The sequence below is a fragment of the Propithecus coquereli genome, unplaced genomic scaffold, assembly GCF_000956105.1.
Source record: "Propithecus coquereli isolate 6110/MARCELLA unplaced genomic scaffold, Pcoq_1.0 Scaffold125, whole genome shotgun sequence".
NCBI lineage: Eukaryota > Metazoa > Chordata > Mammalia > Primates > Indriidae > Propithecus > Propithecus coquereli.
Genome location: NW_012136636.1, coordinates 7,673,129 through 7,694,422, shown reverse-complemented (window position 1 = coordinate 7,694,422; position 21,294 = coordinate 7,673,129). Strand labels below are relative to the sequence as shown.

At 49.8% G+C, this 21,294-nt stretch overlaps 1 protein-coding gene across 1 annotated transcript; it reads right to left on the bottom strand.

Annotated features, from left to right (window-relative positions):
- Positions 1-732: 732 nt before the first annotated feature.
- Positions 733-17,668, bottom strand: TEX29 (testis expressed 29). The gene is given in 6 exon segments (XM_012637937.1): positions 733-773; positions 1,083-1,249; positions 2,125-2,194; positions 12,151-12,261; positions 17,428-17,518; positions 17,628-17,668. Coding segments are annotated over 5 exon segments (450 nt in total). The 5' UTR covers positions 17,489-17,518; positions 17,628-17,668.
- Between the last annotated feature and the right edge of the window lie 3,626 nt (positions 17,669-21,294).

The following is a 21,294-nucleotide window of genomic DNA, read 5'->3' as shown; positions in this document are numbered from 1 at the left end:
AGGAAAGGGCTGGCAGCAGGCACACACAGGCACACACCTCATAACTCGTCCCGCCTCCCTCCCCCAGGAAGCCCAAAGCAGAGCAGACCTGGCATCCGCCAGCCAGAACACAGACGAGGGTCTTCTCACCCGAACGATCCTGAGCTGAGGTGTCTGCTCTGTCTGGATTGTTTATTACACCTTTAGCACATGGCTGTATGGGCCACGGCTGCTGTGGAGAACGCACGAGTCCAAGGTGAGAGTCCCCAAGACGAGGGCTTCCCGGGTCTGGCCCGTGCGCAACATGTGAGCCTGTCGGTGGCTCTGGAGAGGGACTTGGGGAGGCTGCAGCTGACCTTCGGGGCTTCTGGGATATGGCCACGCCTGTCGGATCCATCCTTATTGCTGGCAAAGTCCAACGCTGGGAAAGTCTGGACTCGTCTGCGAGTGTGCATGACACCCAGGAAGGCGCAGCGTGTCCTCTGCCTCTGTGACGCCGTCGTGTGCCGATGCCCTGAGTGGCGTGGCCGTAAGCCCTAAAGCATGGGGTTCACCTTATCATACCCCAAAGGCTTTCTCTCCCAAGATAAAAATAGAGCAATGAATAAGACGACCCCACACAAGAAGTAATTTTCAAAATGCCTTTATTTTTCCTCATCGGTGTCATTGCGTCACACGTCTGAGTGGTGGCTCGCCGTGCACCTTCTTGTTTGGGTGTTTCTGCCAAGCTATGCTTCTTCCTCCACAGGCGTTTCAATCCTCCGTTTCTTCGGCTTCTGATAGTGTTAATGTTACTAGATTTTTTAAAAAAGAAAAAGTGTTTTATTTTCAAACGGCATATTCAGCAGTCCCAAGGCAATCTCAACAAGGTCTCTGAGCACAACCACACGGCGTTGGGTGGGAACCGTTTGCACAACAGGCCAAATGGCGGGAGCCCTGCGCTGCCCCGGGCTTCTCGGTGTGTTCAAGTTGGATAAATTAGATAAATTAGAATTTTGCTCAAACTAAAGCAACAACTATAAGTTTTGTTGAGGGGCCAACGTCACCGTTGAGCGCCTCTCACAGGCACCGTCTGGTGAGGGAACATCCCAGGACCGTCTCACCCTCCTCCTCCTCCTCGGTCTCGCCACTCTTCTTTGAGGGCCCGACGCTGGAAGGCTACGGCGCCAGCTCATCGCTGGTTGTGACCACCTCGACTTTCTCGCTGGACTTGAACGGGACCGTGACGTCTGGGATTGTCTCCTTCTCTCTCCTGCTCTCTTGAACAACTCTGAGGGGAAGAGGGCTCTTAATGCAATCAGAGAAATGAAAGACGGAAAGCTCCTGGGCCACCCCGCCCCCAACCTCCCTCTAAAAACGCAGGTTTCATAACCATGCATGTGCATTATTTAAGGTAAATGCTTTGCCTTAATAGTTCTCGTTTTAGTGTCTCGTGCACGCCCCAGACAGACAAGCCAAATGTGGCATCTGGGGTCCCAAAGACAACAGCAGGGAGGGGAAGATGCACCTTGTGCTGCAAGTCACAGCTGGTCAACCCATGGTTAATACACACAGGACACCATGCAGCACCACGCACAGGAGGAAAATGGCTTCACCTGTTGCTGGACAAAGTGACATCAGTGACTGTGTGCCTGTCACAGGGACAGGGCTTGTGCTGGAAGGCACCTGGCCCTGCCCCGTGGACAGCCACTAGCTGTGTGGCCCCAGCCTGCATTTCCTCACCACTAACCAAGAGGGAGCAGAGAGGTTTGTAACACCCCTGGCTCTGATGCCTGCAAATATGACTCCTGCCACAGGCCACAGGGATTGGGAGCACTGGAGACCACGGGGGGCCTGAGTTCGATCCCTCCTGCCTACTCACAGCTGCAGGACCCCTCGGTTACTGGGACAGGGACAGTGACAGCATCTGAATGGGCTGCGTAGAGCACGTAGACTTTTAGGTGCTCACTGGGCGTTGGTTATGGTTTCCATCGACAAGAGAAGACCCGTGGGGTACCCCCTGCCAGGCCAGCTAGCGTCACCCCAGGCTCGCAGAGTGCTGCTCTGGGTCATCTCAGCAACACCAAGCCCCGAGGAAGCCGGAGTGGTGGGCGTCCCCCTGCCCTGGAGCTCTGCGTGTCCACGGGAAAGGACAGCGTGACTGACCTGTAGATAATGGTGATGATGACGGCCCTCGCGACGATCACAATCAAGGCAGAGAACACCTGCACGTAACCTGAAAGGCAAGTTCATTTGGACCCCAGTTAATCAAAGAAAGGAAAAGGGAAAGCTAACCCTCCCCAAGCAGGGCCGCGTCCCCTCGGGGCACCTGGCCATCAGCATCCTTGCTCCTTCCGCACACTCACTGCCCCAGCAGCTGCACGAACGCCAGCCCAGGGTGGGGTCGGCGCTGCTGGAGGACACCTGGGAGCGCCCTGCCCACTGAGGGGCATGGCGGAGATGCGGCTCCCCCTCCTCTGCTCCTGTGCCACCCCAGCCTCACGCTCTGCCCCCGTCTCGCAGAAACAGTCCCTCAACGCCCAGGAAGTTCCCCCCCAAAACTGAACATGAGGAAAAGGCTGTGGGGATGACAGACAAACTCCCCTGGACTTGACTGAGCTTCTCTGACTTAATAAAGGGTCTCCACAATCCCCAAGCTGCTTGTGTCTCTAAACCCACCCCAAAAAGGAGCAGAGCCTTCCAAGGTGACTCTGGGGGGACCGCTACTCCCCATGTTTCCCTGAGCAGAAGCATCGTTAGTGCACAGTCTCGGCCTCTCTGCACTCCTAGGCAGGGGTGAGGTGGGAGGAGGAACTGGGAGTGGCTGCTCCACCCCTTCCCGCGCCCCCTCCCAGGGAACTGCAGCGCCCTGCGCCCAGCACAGAGGCCAGCTGGGTTCCGAGGACTGACATCTGCTGGGTTCCGGGGATCTCCATCTGCTCGCCGGCTCAGGACTCAGCCAGATTGAAGGGTCTTAGTCACTGGACCCCCTTCAGCCCTAACAGCTCTGCACCGCTCCGGTCGTGGTCCTATAGTCAAATAATATTCCCACCCTAGTTTTCATCCTTCTACATTCTGGTCATCAGGTTGATGTGAGGATTTTTAAAAAATTAATGCAAGTGAAGTTCCTGACATAGGGCTTGGCAGACATGTGCACAGCAGTTCTTTTTGTTGTTATTACTGTCATTATTATTTTTTTCTCTAATTGCTTTTTTACTCTCTCAAAGGAAAGAAACTGGCTTACTTGCCAATGCCTAACTCGAGTGACATGATTAGCTTCAATTCCCTCACCCCTTCCTCCCTCCAAATTGCTCTCAAGTGTCTTTAACCAGCAATAACATTGTCAGATGTCATTTCGCTGCAAGGCGTGCTAGTCTGCAGCAAACCAGTGTCTGGAAACAACAGAAACGTGTCGTCTCCCAGCTCTGCAGTCCAAGTCCGAGATCCGGTGTCGGCAGGGCTGGGCTCTCTAAATGCTCCAGGGGAAGAGGCTGCCTTGCTTCTCCCCAGATCAGGGGCTGCCTTGATCTCTAGCGTTCCTTAGTGCTGTGGCTGCGTCGCACCAATCTCTGTCCCCGGGGTCAGATGGCTTCCCTCTGTGTTTCTCTGTCTCTGAGTCTCCTCTTCTCTTTTTATAAGGACATCAGTCGTACTGGATCGAGCACTCACTCTACTCCAGTGAGACCTCATCTTAACTCGTTACATCTTCAAACACCCTCTTTCCAAATAAGGTCATATTCATAGGTACCAGCGATTTGCACTTCGACTTGTTTCAGGCAAGCACAATTCCACGAGAGACAGAGGGCAGGCCACAGTGGGCCACCTCCAGGCTTTCTCACGAGCAGGATTCCAATGGGACCTGCATTCACCAGCCCCATGTGTGGGGTCTACAGGACTGGACGAGGCCACCCAGATCCCATACATGGGGACCTAAGTCAGAAGACCAAAAGGGGTTGGAGCCAATCAGCTCATGACGAAGCCCCAAGTCCTTGATTCTTCCCACACCAATGTGACCTCAGTGAGTGATGGTAAAGGATCCAATGGTGCTCACTGACTAAGTAATCAGGGAGAGGCTGGAGGGAGAAAGGTGTTATGTGGTTGGCAGATGACGGCCTCCTACACGTACAAGGAACAAAGCAGGGAGCCTGTGTTAGGGTCTGCCCTATTGGTCGGCTACATCCTCAGATGATGACATTCTTGTGGGCATCTCCTCACCTAGGAGGAAAGGTGAGGCCTTCGCCTCCCCAGGGCCTCCGTGCCAGCTTCCAGGTGGTGCCAGTGATTCTCCTGCTGTTCTCACGCCCAGGCAGATGCTCCCACAGTGAACAGGGCCAACCTCTGTCACCAAAGGAGGTGTGGCAGGGTGCAAATCCCAAAGCCAGGTGAAAAGACATCACCTTCCACCTTGCTCTGTCTTGGACCACTCGCTCTGGGGAAAGACTCCTCACGGTAAGAAGAAGCTTCCTAGTAAAATCTAATACTGGCTCCCCGGCAAGGCGAGTCATCGTGGAAGCCAAGCTTCTAGGTGACTGCAGCCTCAGTTGACATCTTGACTGCAATCTCATGAGACTGCCAAGCCCAAACCACCTGCTAAGGCTCTAAGTTGCTACGTTAAGGCACTAACTTTTGGGGTAGTTCATCACACAGCAATGGAAAATGAATACAAGGTGTCACATAGAGCGTGCACAGAGAAAGTACACTTTAAACAATGCTGAACAAACAATTGATGGATTAGAAATGAATGAATAAAGTGAAAGAGTGAATTAAGATCTTTTAAGGGACAAGAAGGTAACACTCAAATTCTTGAATTTCAGGGAAATTCCTTAGTGTGACTTTGCATCTTAGTTCACGGAATAAATTCAGAATTACATGTGAGTGAAGTCCTGTTGAGACATATTTATTTAGTCAATGTGTTAGCATCCCACTGTCTGTCCACCTCTGATCTCTGTATGTGCTTGGATTCCTCGTCCTCTGCACCAAGCTCCCAAGCAGACACTGAATCTCTGTGGCTCTCCTTGAACAGTGTCTGTCTAACAACAACTTGTTACAAGCCACAACTAATCGTAAACCACATATTATGGTCCATCTTTCAGAAATAGCAACAACTGAAGAAAGGATTGTTTTCTTGAAGGAAAATCTTGGTGAATTCTCCCCAAATGTAGTTAAACAAAAGTTTTGAAATCATCTCAGCAAGTCCCATGAAGAAATTAAAGTCAAATACTTAGAAGAAATGACATGTTACATAATGTACCCTAAATCAAAACTGAAGAATGAAGGCAAGTCTTTCTCTTTGAATTCCCAATTCTTTCTGAAAGATCTAATGCTAATTCCCCAAGTTCATAGTCTTAATAATACAGATTATGCCATAACACAATGTGCGCTTCAAACCAGCCAATTTAAGAAGTTGGTGAAAGGTTTTCATAACATGGAATTATGTGCACAAAGAACTCATAATACCCTGTCACTGAATACTACAACTTGCACAGCACAAAGGTTCATTCGTCATCTTGAATGAGAAAGATGTCAAAGAAATGAAAAATAATTTGAGGGCACAGTGAGAACCCAAGTGCAGGGCTCGCTGCCCAGACCCTTGCCACAGATGGGCCAACCTCTCAGGCTGGAAAGAAGTCAGAAGTCAAGCAAAAGCACAGCCATGCTACCCATTTATTAAAACGAGAAGGATGCAAAGAGGGTTAATAGTTGCTTCCAGGCAAACATGGCACACACACTTACAAACAGTGAGCCCTCTTCAAGCGCAAAAGCTCTGGAGAGCCAGTGTTCTTTCCTGGGTTCCGTACACCAGTAAGGAAGACACTGTAGCGATGAGGCTCGGTTTCCAAATGAATGACAGGCATTAGGTGATTGCTGCAACTTAAACAATGTTGGATATTCATGCCAACATTTACAGGTTGGTATGAACGGCCAACACCTGCATAAAAGTCCGATGAAAATATGCCCAGGGGATGGGACGCATTACAAAAACAGCAGCGGCTTGGATTTGAGTTACCTTACTAGCTGTGATCTTCCTGGAACAACCCATTTTACCACATTGGGTCTCTGTTTCATTGGGATATAAGGAAACTGGGAGTATTTATTGCCAAAGACCATAAGTAGCTCTGTGATATGGCCTGGGAATTGAACGTCTTCTACGTCTGTATATGGAGAAGATTGAAAGAAAAAATTCAAATATCTTTTGGATACTAATTTTTCCTGCTTTTAGGAGCCCCATACAGTAGACTTCTCAGAAAAACTAAGTTGTGTAAGTGCCTACAAGACTGGAGTTCTCTAAGAAGTGCAACTCCATGATGGGGATGGAGAGAGCTGGGTTGTGAATGTCTGCTGCTCTCCACATATGAGATGTGAGCATCAAACCACCAATTCCACAAAACAGCAAAAAGGTGACAAGTGCAAAAAGCAGTAAATTATGGCCAAATCACCACCCAGTACCATGGACTCAGCTCCAGGAGTACTTGTCACACCCTGGGGAATGAACTGTAGAATGCAGCAGTATGATAGAACATTCAACACTGGAGGGCCTGGGACTCAAAGAGGTCTCTTAAGTAATAGTCTAGCTAAAGGCCATGGGACTTACAAGAGGACAGGAGGAGGAGAATGGATTCCTTCAGAAAAAGCACCGTGTCTTGTTGTAACTCTCATTATCCAACTGTGTACAACTAGAATAGAGGTTCAGTAAAGCCCAGAGTTAACTTTCAGGGTGATATTAAATAGTAGCAACAAGCAGAGTAAGGACCTCCCCACACACCCCATTCCTTCCTCCATAAAAGCAATAAGAAGTCTGTTAAAAATTATCAGAAAAAAACTTTTTCAGAAGTCTGGAAATTAACCAAAAGCTTAATCATTACAGAAAATCATTTATTCAAGATGAACAGCTGAATCTCAGTAAGAACATCAAGTTTGGACATTTTAACTAGCCCTGTCCCCACCTCTCCTTCCCATCCTCCAGCTCAATGGTAGCCTTGGAAATCAACAGCCCATAATCATGGAGAAGACCAGCAGCTACTGGTGGGGGAGGCAGAACAGGGTGGGAGCTCCTTCAAAACCCCATTGCCAGAGAATTTTCCAGTGCTTCCCTGGAAGATCATCTTTATTTGAACTGAGTTCATTTAGCAAGAATAGCCTTTTCCCCAGGCATGTGTTCAAACAATCAGAGGCAGTTGTTGAAAACTGTGACTGGCTAACGTGGTGGATAGCAACTGGGGAAAAGCAATAGGCTAAACAAAAAGCTTAAAAGGCAAATCTGGTAAATGAGATGTCCATAGGGAGCTTTGAAAAGCTGTGACATATACCTGGGAATCTAAAGACCATGGACAATCCCAGGGCCCTGGATATGCCTAGTACAGCCCTGAGCACTCACCTCTGGCTGACCTTGAAGATCTGCCTAAGCAGGAAGTAAAAGCTAAGGCAGAGTTGGAAACTATCTGGCTGAGTGTCAAAGGTATGCCCCAACATACATACAAAGCCCCTCTACAAAGTCTGAGAGGCTTATGTTTCCAGACAGCTAAGAAAATTTTGTCCTGACCAGTAGGTTAACCAAGCAGTCTTCAGTGGTCACATACCACAGAATGCAGACTTTATAGATTTAGTTCAGAAAAGTCATCAAACAAACAATAATCACAATAACAAACAGCAGCAACAATACACACTGGAGAGGTAGAAGAATCTGGTTTTTAGAGTTGCTATGTTACATTACCTGAAATATTCAATAGTCAACAAAAATATGAGACATACAAAGACATGATAAAGTATGGCCATGTACATGAAAAATGCCATCAGTAGAAACTATTCCTAAGGAAGTCCAGACATTGGACTTACTAGACTTTAAATCAACTATTTTAAATATATTCAAGGAACTAAAGGAAATTATGTCTAAAGAAATAAAAGTATGAGAATAATATTTCATTAAATAGAGAATATCAATACAGAGACAGAAATTATTAAGAAAAGAACCAAATGGAAATTATGGAGCTGAAAGTACAGTAACAGAAATAAAAAATTCACTAGAGACCTGTGGCATACCATAAAGAATACCAAATACACATAACAGGAGTCCCAGAGGGAGAGGAAGGAGATAAGGGGGAGGCAGAAAGGATATTTGAAGAAATAATGGTAAAAACTTCCTAAATTTGATTAACATTAATCTAAACATTCAAGAAGCTCAGTGAACTCTGAGCAGGATAAACTAAAAGAGATCCACACCTAGAGGCATGATAAACTGTCCAAAGACAAAAAGAGAATCTTGAAAGCAGCATGAGAGAACTGACACATGGTGTACAAAGGAGCCCCGAGATTAAGAGCAGTTTCTCATCACAAACCAGGGAGGCCAGAGGGCAATGACACAAAACATTCAAAGTGCTGACAGAATGACTGTCAACCAACAATTCTATATACAGCAACTCTTTCAATGATGAAAGATAAATTAAAACATTTCAGATAAACAAAGTCAGAGTATTCTTCATTGGCAAATTGTCCTTACAGGAAACACTAAAGAGAGCCCTTCAGGATGAAATGAAAGGACAGTAGATAGTAAGTCAAATCCATGTAGAGTCATAAAGAGCCCCATTAATATGCTCAATAGATGCAGAAAAAGAATCTGATAAAACCTAATACCCCTTCATGATAAAAACACTCAACAAACCAGGAAGAGAAGGAAAATTCCTCAATATGATAAGTAGCATCTGGTAAAACCCACAGTTACCATCATACTTCATGATGAAATACCAAAATGTGCCCTCAAGATCAGCTCAAGACAGGATGTCTGCCCCATGACTTCCAGTCACCACCATGCTGGAGGCTTTGGTCAGGGAAACTAAGCAAGAAAATGAGACGAAAGCCCTCCAGATTATAAAGGAAGAAGTAAACTATTAATATCTCTATTTGTAGATGACATGATTTTATATGCAGGAAATCCTTAAGAATCAACTAAAAAATTAATAGAACCTATAAGTGAGTTTAACAAGGTTACTAGATACAAGATCAATATATGAAAATCAATTGTATTTCTATATGCTAGCAATGGACACTCTGAAAATGAAATTAAGAAAATAATTTCATTTTCAATAACACTAAAAAGAATAAGTTTGACAAAGTAAAGTCAAGATTGGTGCATTGAAAGCTACAAAATATTACTGAAAGAGATTAAAGACTTTTCCATTAAATAAATGGAAAGACATCCCTTGCTCATGGAACAGAAGATTGATATTGTGTTAAGATGGCAATACTCCCCAAATTATCTTCAGATTCAACACGATCCCTACCAAAACACTGGATGGTTTTTCTCTGTTTGCAGAAATTGACAAGCTGATCCTAAAATTGATGTGAAAATGCAAGGGACCTATAACAGCCAAAACAATCTTGAAAAACAAAAGTGAAGGACTCACATTTCCTGATTTCAAAAGTTACTGCAAAGCTATAGTAATCAAAACTGTGGGGTACTGCTAAGGATAGGCATAGAGATCAATGGAATACAATCGAGAGTCCAGAAATAAACTCTCAGTTTTATGGGCAATTGGTTTTCAACAAGGGTGCTAATTCAGTGGGGAAAAAATAGTCTTTTCAACAAATGATGCTGGGACAACAGAATATTCCCATGCAAAAGAAAGAAGTGAATACTGTCCTTGTATCATACACAAAAAATTAACTCAAAATGGATCTAAGACCTAAATGTAAGAGGTATAACTATAATACTCTTAGAGGATATCATAGGTATAACTCTTTGGCCTTGGATTAGGCAATGGCTTCTTATATATGACCTGAAAGCATAAACAACCAAAGGAAAAATAGATAAAATGGACATCATCAAAATTAAAAATGTTTGTGCTTCAAAGGACATTATCAAGTAAGTGAGAAGACAGCCAAGAGAGTAAGAGAAAGTATTTGCAAATCATCTATTAGAGAAGGATCTCACATCCAAAATATGTAAAGAGGTCTTACAACTCTATAGTAAAAAGATAATCAACCCAATTAAAAACTGGACAAAGGATTTGAATAAACTTTTTTCCAGAGAAATATACGACTAGCCAATAAGTTCATGCAAAGATGCTCAACATCATTATTCATTAGGAAAATACAAATCATTACCACGATGAGATACAACTTGACACCATTATGATGGCTATAAACAAAAGGACAGCAACAAGTGTTGGTAAAGATATAGAGAAATTAGAATTCTCATACATTGCTGATGGGACTATAAAATGGCGTAGCCATCCTGGAAAACAATTAAGTTCCTTAAAAATTTAAATATACAGTTAATATATGATCCAGAAATTCCCATCCTAGGTATATATCCAAGAGACATGAAAATATATGTTCACACAAAAACTTGGGCAGAAATGTTCAGAGAAGCATTATTCATAATAGCCAAATAGTGGAAACAACTCAAATATCTATCAGCTGATAAATGGATAAACAAAATGTGGCATATCCATATAACAGAATATTACTCAACCATGGAAAAGAAATGAAGTACTAATACATGCTACAACATGGATGAACCTTGAAAACTACATAAGTGAAAGAAGCACATGTTGTGTGATTCCATTTATAGAAAGTCCAGAATTGGTAAACCTGCAGAGACAGAGTATTGGTTGCCAAGGGCTGGAGGTGGGAGCAATGGGAACTGACTGCTAATGGGTATGAGGTTTCTTTTGCGGGGGAGTGGGAGTGCTGAAAATGTTCTAGAATTAAAAAGTGGTGATGGTTGCACAACTTTGTGTGTAGATGAAAAGCCAGTGATTTTATGGTATGAGAATTTTATCTCAATAAAAATAATAACCAAGGCTCACACCTGTAATCCTAGCACTCTGGGTGGCTGAGTCGGTAGGATCACTTGAGGTCAGGAGTTCAAGACCAGCCTGAGCAAAAGTGAGACCCCGTCTACTAAAAATAGAAAAAATTAGCCGGGTGAGGTGGCACACACCTGTAGTCCCAGCCACTCAGGAGGCTGAGGCAGGAAGATATCTTGAGCCCAGGAGTTTGAGGTTGCTGTGAGCTAGGGTGACGCCACAGCACTCTAGCCCAGGCAACAGAGCGAGACTGTCTCAAAGAAATAAAAATAAAAATAATAGCCTAAAGAAAATAAGAGAACTTCCAATTGTTTCTATCTGCAGGCAGGGGAAGGTATTCAATCCTGGGGTCTCCTGGAAGCAGAGTCTGGTCCCATGTGTTCTAAAATCAGGATCTGAGGGAGATATCATTGGAAAATCTTCTTGACGATTGATAGTATGCATTGTGGCCTCTTATTGCCTCTTTTTGAGAAGGCAAAATTCATCTTCTTTTGGTTAAGTGTGAAATCCTCAGCATTCAGCAAGACAGACTTCCTGCCCGGGAGCGAGCCAGCATCCTGCCCCTGCTTCTCTTCCTGTAGGGTAGGTGAGTATTCAGTAACGTTCCCCAGTCACCACTGTCCTGCCTTCCTGAGCCACCCTAAGCACAGGGGAGGAAGTAGACATGGTGCCTTGTCTCTGAGGGACTTGATTTGGCTGAAAACGCAGGAGAAAGAAATAAAGGAAACGAAGAAGTCCCCTGAGCGATGTGACACCCATGTGCATTTACTCACCATGGGCGCCGAGGGTACGGGGTGGAGGCCAGGGCAGGGACGTCCAGGCCAGTGTTTCCCAAGCCTGGCGCTGGTCAGAGTCGGCGTCCAGCACTTCTCACCTGCAAGGGCCTCCCCCACCCCAACTGCCTGGCCCACCCCTGTGCCTGAGGGGCTGGGGGAAAATCTTAGGGGGGATCTGGGTGCGAGGACTGGGCTGAAGCAGTCTAGGGCGGGTCCCAGCCAGGGTCCAGCCTCTTTCTCAGCTGTCCTCAGGGAGTCCTGGCTGGACCATGCCAGCAGCCCGCCGGGCCCTCACCAGTTGTTTCTGTAGCTCTGTTTCCTCAAACCCAGCCGTCTACATACCCTCACCTCCCAGAGACCAAATTCTTTCAAGGAGGGATATCACCTGACCCCTCCATATCAAGGCCATCCCGTCTGGGCCCTCCAGGTCACACCGCCCTCAAACTCTTCTGTCCCCACTAGCACATGGAGCAGAATAATGTGACCAGAGAACAATAAACAGGTGTTTCCAGCAAGCAGAGAACCCAGGAAGGGGGACAGGCGGGGGTGGGGGACAGCATGGTCCCTGGCCACCACGCGCCCACTGTGCAGCATCCTGGCGGGGTACTTACTGGGAACTGCTTTCTCGTAGCAGACGCCTTTGTAAAAGCAGCACTCGAGCTCCTTGCACTAGTCCCTGGAGACGTTGTAGTCACAGATGTCGTACAGAGGAATGTTGCACGCTGCAAGAGCACACACACGGAGAGCTGTCATCACCAAAAACAAAGGCACTCGCGTGTGTGCTGAAGGACGTGGTCGGGAGGGGCCTCTGTGGTTTTTGTTATTTTTAAAATTATGCATCATACGAGTCTCTGGAATGAATTAAATTTCTGAGCAACATAAAGTCAAGTTAATTACATAGAACAATGCAGGGTCCTCTACTGACGAGGAGATCGTACATCTCAGCGATCGAGAGGCGCAGGTGACACTGTGGGCACTCGGGGGCCCAGGCCCGAACCTGTGATTAACTCACATTCAAGCACACAGGAGGTGAAGTCGTCACCAGGGATGAGGGTTATCTCAGAATGCGAAAATTGAATCAAAAGAACACAAAGTTTAATGCCTATTTCAAACCTTCCCCCAAAAAGGAAACAACGAACCGTGCTGTGGAGAGAAGGCAGAGGCAGCGTCTGGCCAGGGACTGTTTTCAGCATCCCGAGCAACCCAGGGTGCACTCAGACCCCGAGACTGGCCCCTCAAATCCACGGAGGGGCCCAGGGCTGAAGATCATGATGAACAAGCTGCCCTGAGAGGAGGTGGGACTCCCACGGCACCCCCAGGGGGAAGAATGGCTCCCACGGCACCCCCAGGGGGAAGAGTGGCTCCCACGGCACCCCCAGGAGAAAGAGGGGCTCCCACGGCACCCACAGGGGGAGGAGGGGCCCCCACGGCACCCCCAGGAGGAGGAGGAGGGGCTCCCACAGCACCCACAGGAGGAAGAGGGGCCCCCACAGCACCCCCAGGAGGAGCAGGAGGGGCTCCCACAGCACCCACAGGGGGAGGAGGGCTCCTATGGCACCCCCAGGAGGAAGAGGGGTTCCCAGAGCACTTGCAGGTGGGGCTGGCAGAGACCTTTCCTCCAGGAACTGCCATGTCCCCATGCCAGTTCTGCACCAAGCTGCTGGGGTCTCTACCATGTCACAAGGTGATGGGGCGGGGAGGGGGACCCTCAAGGGACCCTGCTTGCTCTCCTTAGGGTTGATTTGTCATTTCAGACTGAGGGTCTCTTGTGGGGCCTGCTGTTGCTACTTCCCATCCCCAGAAGCCTCACTGCAGGTTGCAATGACGTGGCCTTCACCCTCTCGCCACATCCATGCCAACGCCAGGCCTGCTATAGCCCACCACATGCCTCCAGAAACATCAGCAAGGCCCAAGTGGGGCAGGACACACCTGGCTCACCTCTGCTGCTCCCTGTCCCCAGGCTGTATGGGGGAGAGCATGCAGCTCCTTGTGACCTCCTGCTTCCAGGAAGGAGGCACCTGGGAGGGCCCTGCAGGGCCCTGACCTGGCAGGAAGAGGCCCTGACCTCGCACAGCCAGGCTCACGGGGGCCCCAGGGACGGAGGAGCGACCATGTGCTGTGGGCTGGACAGACCTGCGCTCCTGGCTCCGTGCGGTAGCCATGTGCACTGGATGTGACTCCGCACTGCTTTGCCTCCGGACATCCAGGTGTAGGCACCTGCCTCAGGGGTCTCACGGCAGCACCAACAGCCTCCCTTCGGGAGCACAACTCCAGGGTGGACACAGCGCCGGCCGCTTCACAAGCTCCCGAGAATTCAAGTATTCAGAGTCCCGCCACATCTCCACTTTGGGACGATCACATGAATGGTGACAGTCACAACAGCGAACACTCGCAAGCCCCTGGCTGGCTCTGGGGGTGACTCTTGCGCCCCATCTGGGAAGACCCGGACGAGGTCCAAGATCACAGGACCCGGCGTGGCAGAGCTGGGACCCAGGGAGGAGCGGCCCTGGGGCGCAGGGCCCCTCACACAGGCTCCAGCGGGGCTGCTGGAGCCAACAGCCCAGGGGACACAGCCCACCGCGTGCTGCGTCGTTCGCATTCACACACTGACTCGTCTCTCCCACGTCACCACGTAAATACATCGCCAAACTTTAGTACATTCTTTCCCACTTTGACAGTTTTAATATGGGATTCGGAATAGCAGCTGGTTCCCTACCAGCCACGCCTGACCCCCATCCCTTAATCCCACCAGCACCCTGGCCCTCCCGGCACCCACTCCCTCCCTTCCCCGGTGTTCTCACTACTTCCTGCACCTCTCGTGGCATCTCCGTGCAGCTCCCTAAACCCACCGGACCCCAGGGAGTCTCGCAGACACGTGCATTCCCCCCTCACCCTCCACCCTGACCGTGAGGTCTGGGTAAGCTGCTCACCCGGCACTCACCACAGGGGGCACCCCCACCCCACCGGCCTGCCATGCCGGGGCTGAACGTGCGCATGCCGACATGACGGTGAATGCTTTAGGGTTTTTCCGACATCAGGGAGAAGCTTGTCACCCATGTTTTACCGCATCTATGGCAGGAGAGGAACGCGTCAGGCCACACGGTGCCTGGGGTGGCACATAACAGAGGTGGGCATGCCACCCCAGGGAGGGCGCGTCCTCATTTTGGACACGGCTCACGTGTGTGGCATTTCTGCTTAGTCTGCCTCCTCTCTGCCTGGTAAGGCCTCACTTGCAGGAAGACTTCCTAGAGGAGAGCCGCGGGCCTTGGGTGTCACACCCAGATGGGGGACAGCGCCTGGGCCTCCCCAGCTCCCCGCCTGTCCTCTCTCCCATCCCACGTTGCCCATGCCCCCTCGGGTTTTGGCGGCGGTGGATCTTGTTCCCTAGGAGCCGACAGACTCAGCAACCAGCACCATGGAAGCATCCAGAACTCCCCCCACTCGGAGAACACGCCATCAGAAAGGTGGGCACGAGGCTGGCCACTGGGAGACCCCGGGGCAGCGACGCCATGGCCAGCGAGACACACGAGGCAGAGGTCTCTGCAGCCCAGCTCAGGTGTGACTCTGGGCACAGCAGCGACAGAAACGTGCCACGGGACTCAGCCTCTACCCAGGCCCTGGGCGCCTGCCCGTGTCCAGTCTTACTGTGTCTCCCAGCAGGTGTCACAAACAAGGTAAAAATCTCTAAAACTAGAGACCCATTTTCTTGATACTGTGAATTTTAAACCATAGATCAAGTTGTCTTAGGATAAAAGACACCAGTTCTGGAGCTTGAGAAATCAAAACGAGAAGCGAGGGGACACGGGCTCGTTGCCACCAGGAAGCCGACTCGGACCCACGGGCTCGGGGCGTTCACGCAAGGTGTGCAGGGCCCAGGTGCCATTTCCGTGTCCCGAGTGCACTTCAGCCTTCGAACTGGGGCCTGGAGAGCGCGGGGGCCACAAACCCGCAGGATTCGGGAGAGAGAACACAAATGCGTCCACCGCCCCGGCCCTTCCCCAGCACCACGGCGAGGGCAGAAGCGGCTGCGCTGTTTCTTGAGACCCGACTCTTTCCTACAAGCCACTCCCAGAACACTCAGATGTGTACAGTACTTTATAGTTTACCAGGCACTGCCACAGAAACTATTTTATTTCATTTTCATGGCAACTTTGTGAGGGGATTGACATTAATTTTAGACACACCAATTAATAGACAACAGATATACACAAACCCGACAGGCGAGAGCCTCTAGCCAAGGCTGGATGTCCCATGAGAAGTCCAGGGGTGGTGTCCGCAGCTCCCACCCAGGCAGGCCGTTTGTCATTGGTCCTTTCACTGGGGAAGTCCTCATCTTGCACCTTCACCCACAGTGCCTGCCAGCGGGCGGGGCCAGGGGAGGCAGGTTTGTGCCACAGGACAGGCCCCCGCGGGCTGGCTGCACGCCGTCGCGCCCTGCTGGCCTCTGTCTCCTCCGCCCACCCGCCAGTGCCCTCCAACAACCCAATCACCTAAGCTGGCTCCGAAACAGGACGAAACCGAGCCTTGCCATTTTACAGTTGCCCAACAAGCCTAAACAAACAAAAACACTCAACAAAACAGCTGCATTGAAATCTGCAAAGGAGGCTAGAGACAGCCTAGTCCTCTTCCCGCACCCATCCTCCAGGCACTGGGAGAGCTGCACGCGGGCAGCCATCAGGGTAGCAGGGCCTGCTGGCAAGGTGTGCCCCCAGAGGCAGCACGGCCGTGCCCTGGCGCCCTGACAGAGCCCCCACCTGGCCCCACGCACCCAGGGGAGGGCGCCAGCCTCCAGCGGCCCCAGCACCCCCTGGCAGGGCAGGCTGGGCCCCCAGCGGCCCCAGGGCTCAGGAGCCTGGGCAGAGACCAGGAGGGCTGCCCTGGAGGGCCTGGGGAAGGGATCGCTCTCTCCCTGACTTTGGCCCAGCTACAGGGTGGCCAGGAGACGAGAGGGGCCACCCTACTGGCCACATGCGGAGTACCTGCTCCTGGTAGCCTCCGCCACTCCCTCGGGGCTCCCAGGTACCTGTCCTGTGCGTTCTGGGGCAGAAAGCACAGCACCCTCTTGGGGTCTTCCTCCTGTCCCAGAAGGCGCCTGCCCCCGGTGTGACAGAGAGCCGGTGGCAACGTGGCCTCAGAGGCCTCCCAGGGCAGCAGATGCCACTGCCCGGCCTGCTGGGTCCCGGGGCCCTGGGCAGGCGGCAGCGTCACACGCCTCCCGGAATCTGGGCCGGCCCGGAAACGCTCCCTCGTCTGCCACCCAAGCAAAAGCAACAAAATACGAAAGCCAAATTTCTTTTCTTTTCCTTCCATTTTCTTGTAGGTGGTTTATTACAGAAGTAGCGCATGGATACAAGCTCGGCTGAGAAAAAACTTCGAGTCACACAGAAACATGAGCAGTGGGAGGCAGCGTCTGCCTCTTCCCACCCAGGGAAGGTGCACGCTTCCAGAACTTTCCTGGCCTGGTTTCAAGTCAACACAACCACACTGTCTGCTCACACTGACAATCCCAGGGGTGCGTCTGTCTTCGGCGCAGTCACCAGACAGAAGTGGGAAAGAGAGCTTCGCTGTGGAGAAGTGTTTTTCCGTAATAAAAGACTTACTTCTCAATTCCAATCACGAAGTAAATGAAGGGCGCGTTGGGCACCACAGAGAGAAAACGCCTCTGACCCCTTAACCTCGGAAACAGCTAAACATAGTTCTTACTTCTTAGCATATAAAACCTCAGGTTCGGGTGGTTCTTTGTAATGAAATTTAAGAAAATGAAGACCTCGGTGTTTTCCCAGGTTATCTTAAAAGCGCAAATGTCTTTGCCTCCCTCGGCAGCCAGGCCTGGCACCTGTCAACACCACGGATGACAACAGCCCCAGTAGTGGCCTTTTCTACGTCACCTGCGAATTTCTTCAGGAGGTGCGGTGGGGACTTTTTGATGTCCGGCGCATATTTCATCATGGTGCTGACGGACGGGCGGAGCAGTCAAGCCTGGAAAACAGAAGCCTTCAGCATGGCGGGACCTCGTGGACGCCCGCCAGGAACAGGGCCATGCTGGGAGGGCTGTTCCTGCCGCCAAGAGGGCCACCTGGGAACTCACCTGCCCACCAGCTCCCTGGGCCCTCAGCCGCTCGCCCCTCAGTGCTGCTCCAAGTGGAGAACGCCTTTGTGATAAAACAAGAAACTGGCCACCTTCTCCGGTCTGCAGTCACAGCCAGTGGAGTGTGGAGCCAGGGCCAGCCGGCCCTGCCTGCTGTGACATCACACAGTCCCGTGAGGTCACAGGGACGTCACACAGGGCTTCACTCAGAGCGACGCAACTGTCCACATTCTGCAGGCTGCGTAGACAGAGCACAGAGGACGCTCAGACTAACTGGCATGGGGAAGCAGTTCCAAGGGCAGGACTGCACTCAGGACACCAGGACCTCAGCCCCACCTTCCCCGTGGACACCCACTCCTGCTGCCCACCAAGCCCAGCTGTGAGACCAGAAGTTGGAGTCCTGCCACCTCCTTCAAGCCTTGGCCCTTCCTCCTTGGAACATGGCTTTTTCTGGGCATGAGTGGATCCAACAGTGAACAACACAGACCGGTCCCCTCCCTTTCTCGGAGGGAGACAGGACAGAGGTTTGTGTCAGGATAGACATGCGCTGTGGGGGAAAACAAGGTAGAGCTTGTTGGTTAGGGAGCACTTGGGCAGGGGCGATTTCCCTACTGCCGGGGTGAACGGAGGCCCCTGGTGAGAAGAGCGCATCTGAGGCTGAAGTGGTGGCACGTGCAAAGGCCCTGGGGCAAGGCCCGCTCAGCCCTGAAACGACTGATGGAAGCCAGCATGACTGGAGGGAAGCAGACTTTGCTGACAGCAAAGCAGGCCATCCTACAGCTGCAAGGAGATGAGCTCTGCCACCCACTGTGGGCTGGGAGAGGCTCGCAGCTCAGAGGACATGGTCTTGTTGGAGCCCTGATATCAGCCTGGGAGACCCCAAGCAGGGCACCTGCTACCCATGTCTGGACCCCTGACCTAGAAAAACTGGGAGTTAATCAGGGGATGCTGTTTGAAGCCTGAAGTCTGTGGGAATTTGTCACAGCAGCAGAAAATTAATGCACTTGGGAGCTGAACATCTTTATTGGCTAATGCTGAATTCGAACGTGTTTGTGGCAACTCACCCTCTAAGAAGCAGTGTATGAGAGCACCGCACCTTCAGAAATCCTTGGTATTATTAATAATTTTAATTTTATTGGTATTATTTTAGTAGCATAATTTTAGGACTCTAATTTGCATTTCCCTGATTATAAATGAGATCAAAGACCTTTTATGTTTATTGGCCATGTTGGATATTCTCCTTTGTGAACTATCTTTTTTTTTAGATTAAATTGTCTTTTTCTTATGGATTTGTTAAATATCTTGTATGCCAGGTCTTCACAAAGTTCATGGAAAATATGTATTAGGAAAAAACTATGCATGCATTCCAAAAGTTTTTTGCACCAAAATACACTCATATCAACTTGCTATAACATGTCTCAACAGGCTCTAGTTTGAGACACTAAGATAAGACACCAGTTTAAAAAGAATCCCTATTGGAGCAACATGAATTCTGCTAAAATCGAAGCAAGAACAAAGACGAAATGTATGGTGAAGCTTGGGTGGAAGAACAGTGAAATCATTCGTGCTTTACAAAAAGTTTATGGAGTTAATGCCCCAAAGCAATCAGCATTTCCAAATGGATAACCGGTTTTAAGAAGGGACGAGACGGCCAGGCGCGGTGGCTCACGCCTATAATCCTAGCACTCTGGGAGGCCGAGGCGGGAGAATCCCTCAAGGTCAGGTGTTCGAGACAGCCTGAACAAGAGCAAGATCCCGTCTCTACTAAAAATAGAAAGAAATAAGCTGGACAACTAAAAATATATACAGAAAAAATTAGCCGGGCATGGTGGCGCATGCCTGTAGTCCCAGCTACTCGGGAGGCTGAGGCAGGAGGATCGCTTGAGCCCAGGAGTTTGAGGTTGCTGTGAGCTAGGCTGACCCCACGGCACTCTAGCCAGGGCAACAGAGCAAGACTCTGTGTCAAAAAAAAAAAAGAAGGGATGAGACAATGTTGAAGATGAAGCCCAGAGCAGCCGACCATGCACATCAATTTGGGAGGGAAAAATTAATCTTGTTCGTGCTCTAACTGAACAGGACAGACAACTAACAGCAGAAACAGTAGCCAACACCAGACATCTCAGCTGGTTCAGCTCACACAATTCTGGCTGAAACATTAAAGCTGAGCAAACTTGCCACTCAGGTGACAAGACAGAGCTTTCAACGGAAATTGTAAACAAGTGGGATCAACAAGATTCTGAAGTGTTTCTTTGAAGAACTGTAACAGGAGAGGGAACGTGGCTTTACCAGTAGACCCCGAAGACAGAGCACAGTCAAGGCTGTGGCTACTGAGAGGTGGACGTGTCCAGTCAAAGCAAGAGCGAAAGTTGTGGCAACGGTTTTTTTGGATGTTCATGGCACTCTGCTGCTGACTTTCTGGAGGCCAAAGAGCGGTAACATCTGCCTGTCATGAGAGTGTTTTTTGAGACAGTCGGCCACAGCGTTAGCAGGAAAACGCCAGGAAAGCTTCCCCAGAGAGTCCTTCTCCACCACGACAACGCTCCTGCTCACCCCTCTCACCAAACAAGGGCAATGTGGGGAGATTTTGGTGGGAAATCATCAGGCACCCACCTGACCACATGAGTTGGCTCCCTCTGACTTCTTGTTTCCTGATCTTAAAAAGTCTGCAGGGCACCCATTTTTCTCCAGTCGATAACGTAACAAAGGCCGCACTGACGCGGCTGATTCCTGGCACCCTCGGTTCTTTAGGAATGGACTATGTGGCTGGTGTCATCACTCACAACAGTGTCTGGAGCTTGATGGAGCTTACGTTGAGAAGTAGAGTTTATATATTTTGTCTTTTAATTCCAGTTTTCCATGAACTTTTTGAAGTCCCCCATATAGCCTGAACACAACCCTTTGTGTGTGACGTGTGTAACCAGCGCCTGCTCTTGCTCCAGGCTGTGCCACTACATCTTCTTAATGTCTTTGGAAAGCAGCTTTCATTAGCAGTTAATGTTAATTTTAATGTAGTAGAATGTATTAATCTTTTCTTTTGTTATTAGAGCTTCTTGCATCCTGTCTTCCCTAACCCTAAGATCATGAAGATATTCTCCATTATCTTCTACGATTTCATTGCTTCCTCTTTCATATTTAAATCTAAAATTAGACACAGCCAGGATTGGCGTATGGTGTGAAGGAGGAGTCAAGTCTCACACTTGTCTACCAGGAAAAACAATGGACCAAGAACAATTTACTGACAATACTGTCCTCTCCCCACTGTTCTGCGGGGCAACACTTGATGCACGCGTGTCCACACGTGGACGGGTCTGTGTGGGCACCCTTTGCTCCAGCACCGCCCAGCGTGTTAACCCCCCTCTGGTCATCCTCAAAGCAAGTCTTTCCACCTTGCTCTTCACCTTCATGAGGTTCTTATTCTTGGCACTTTGCATTTCCACGTAAATTGCAGAAATTATCTTTCAAGATCCAGAAGAGGGGAGAAAAAACCTCACAGGGCTTTATTGCCATAGCACTGAATCCATAAAGCAAATGGGGGAGAAATGACATCTTTATCATGTCGAGTCTTCTACCTCTGCGGTCCCCAACCCCTGGTTCGTGGCCCGGTACTGGTCTGTGGCCTGTTAGGAACTGGGCCACACATCACCGCCTCCCCACTCACCCCGTGGAA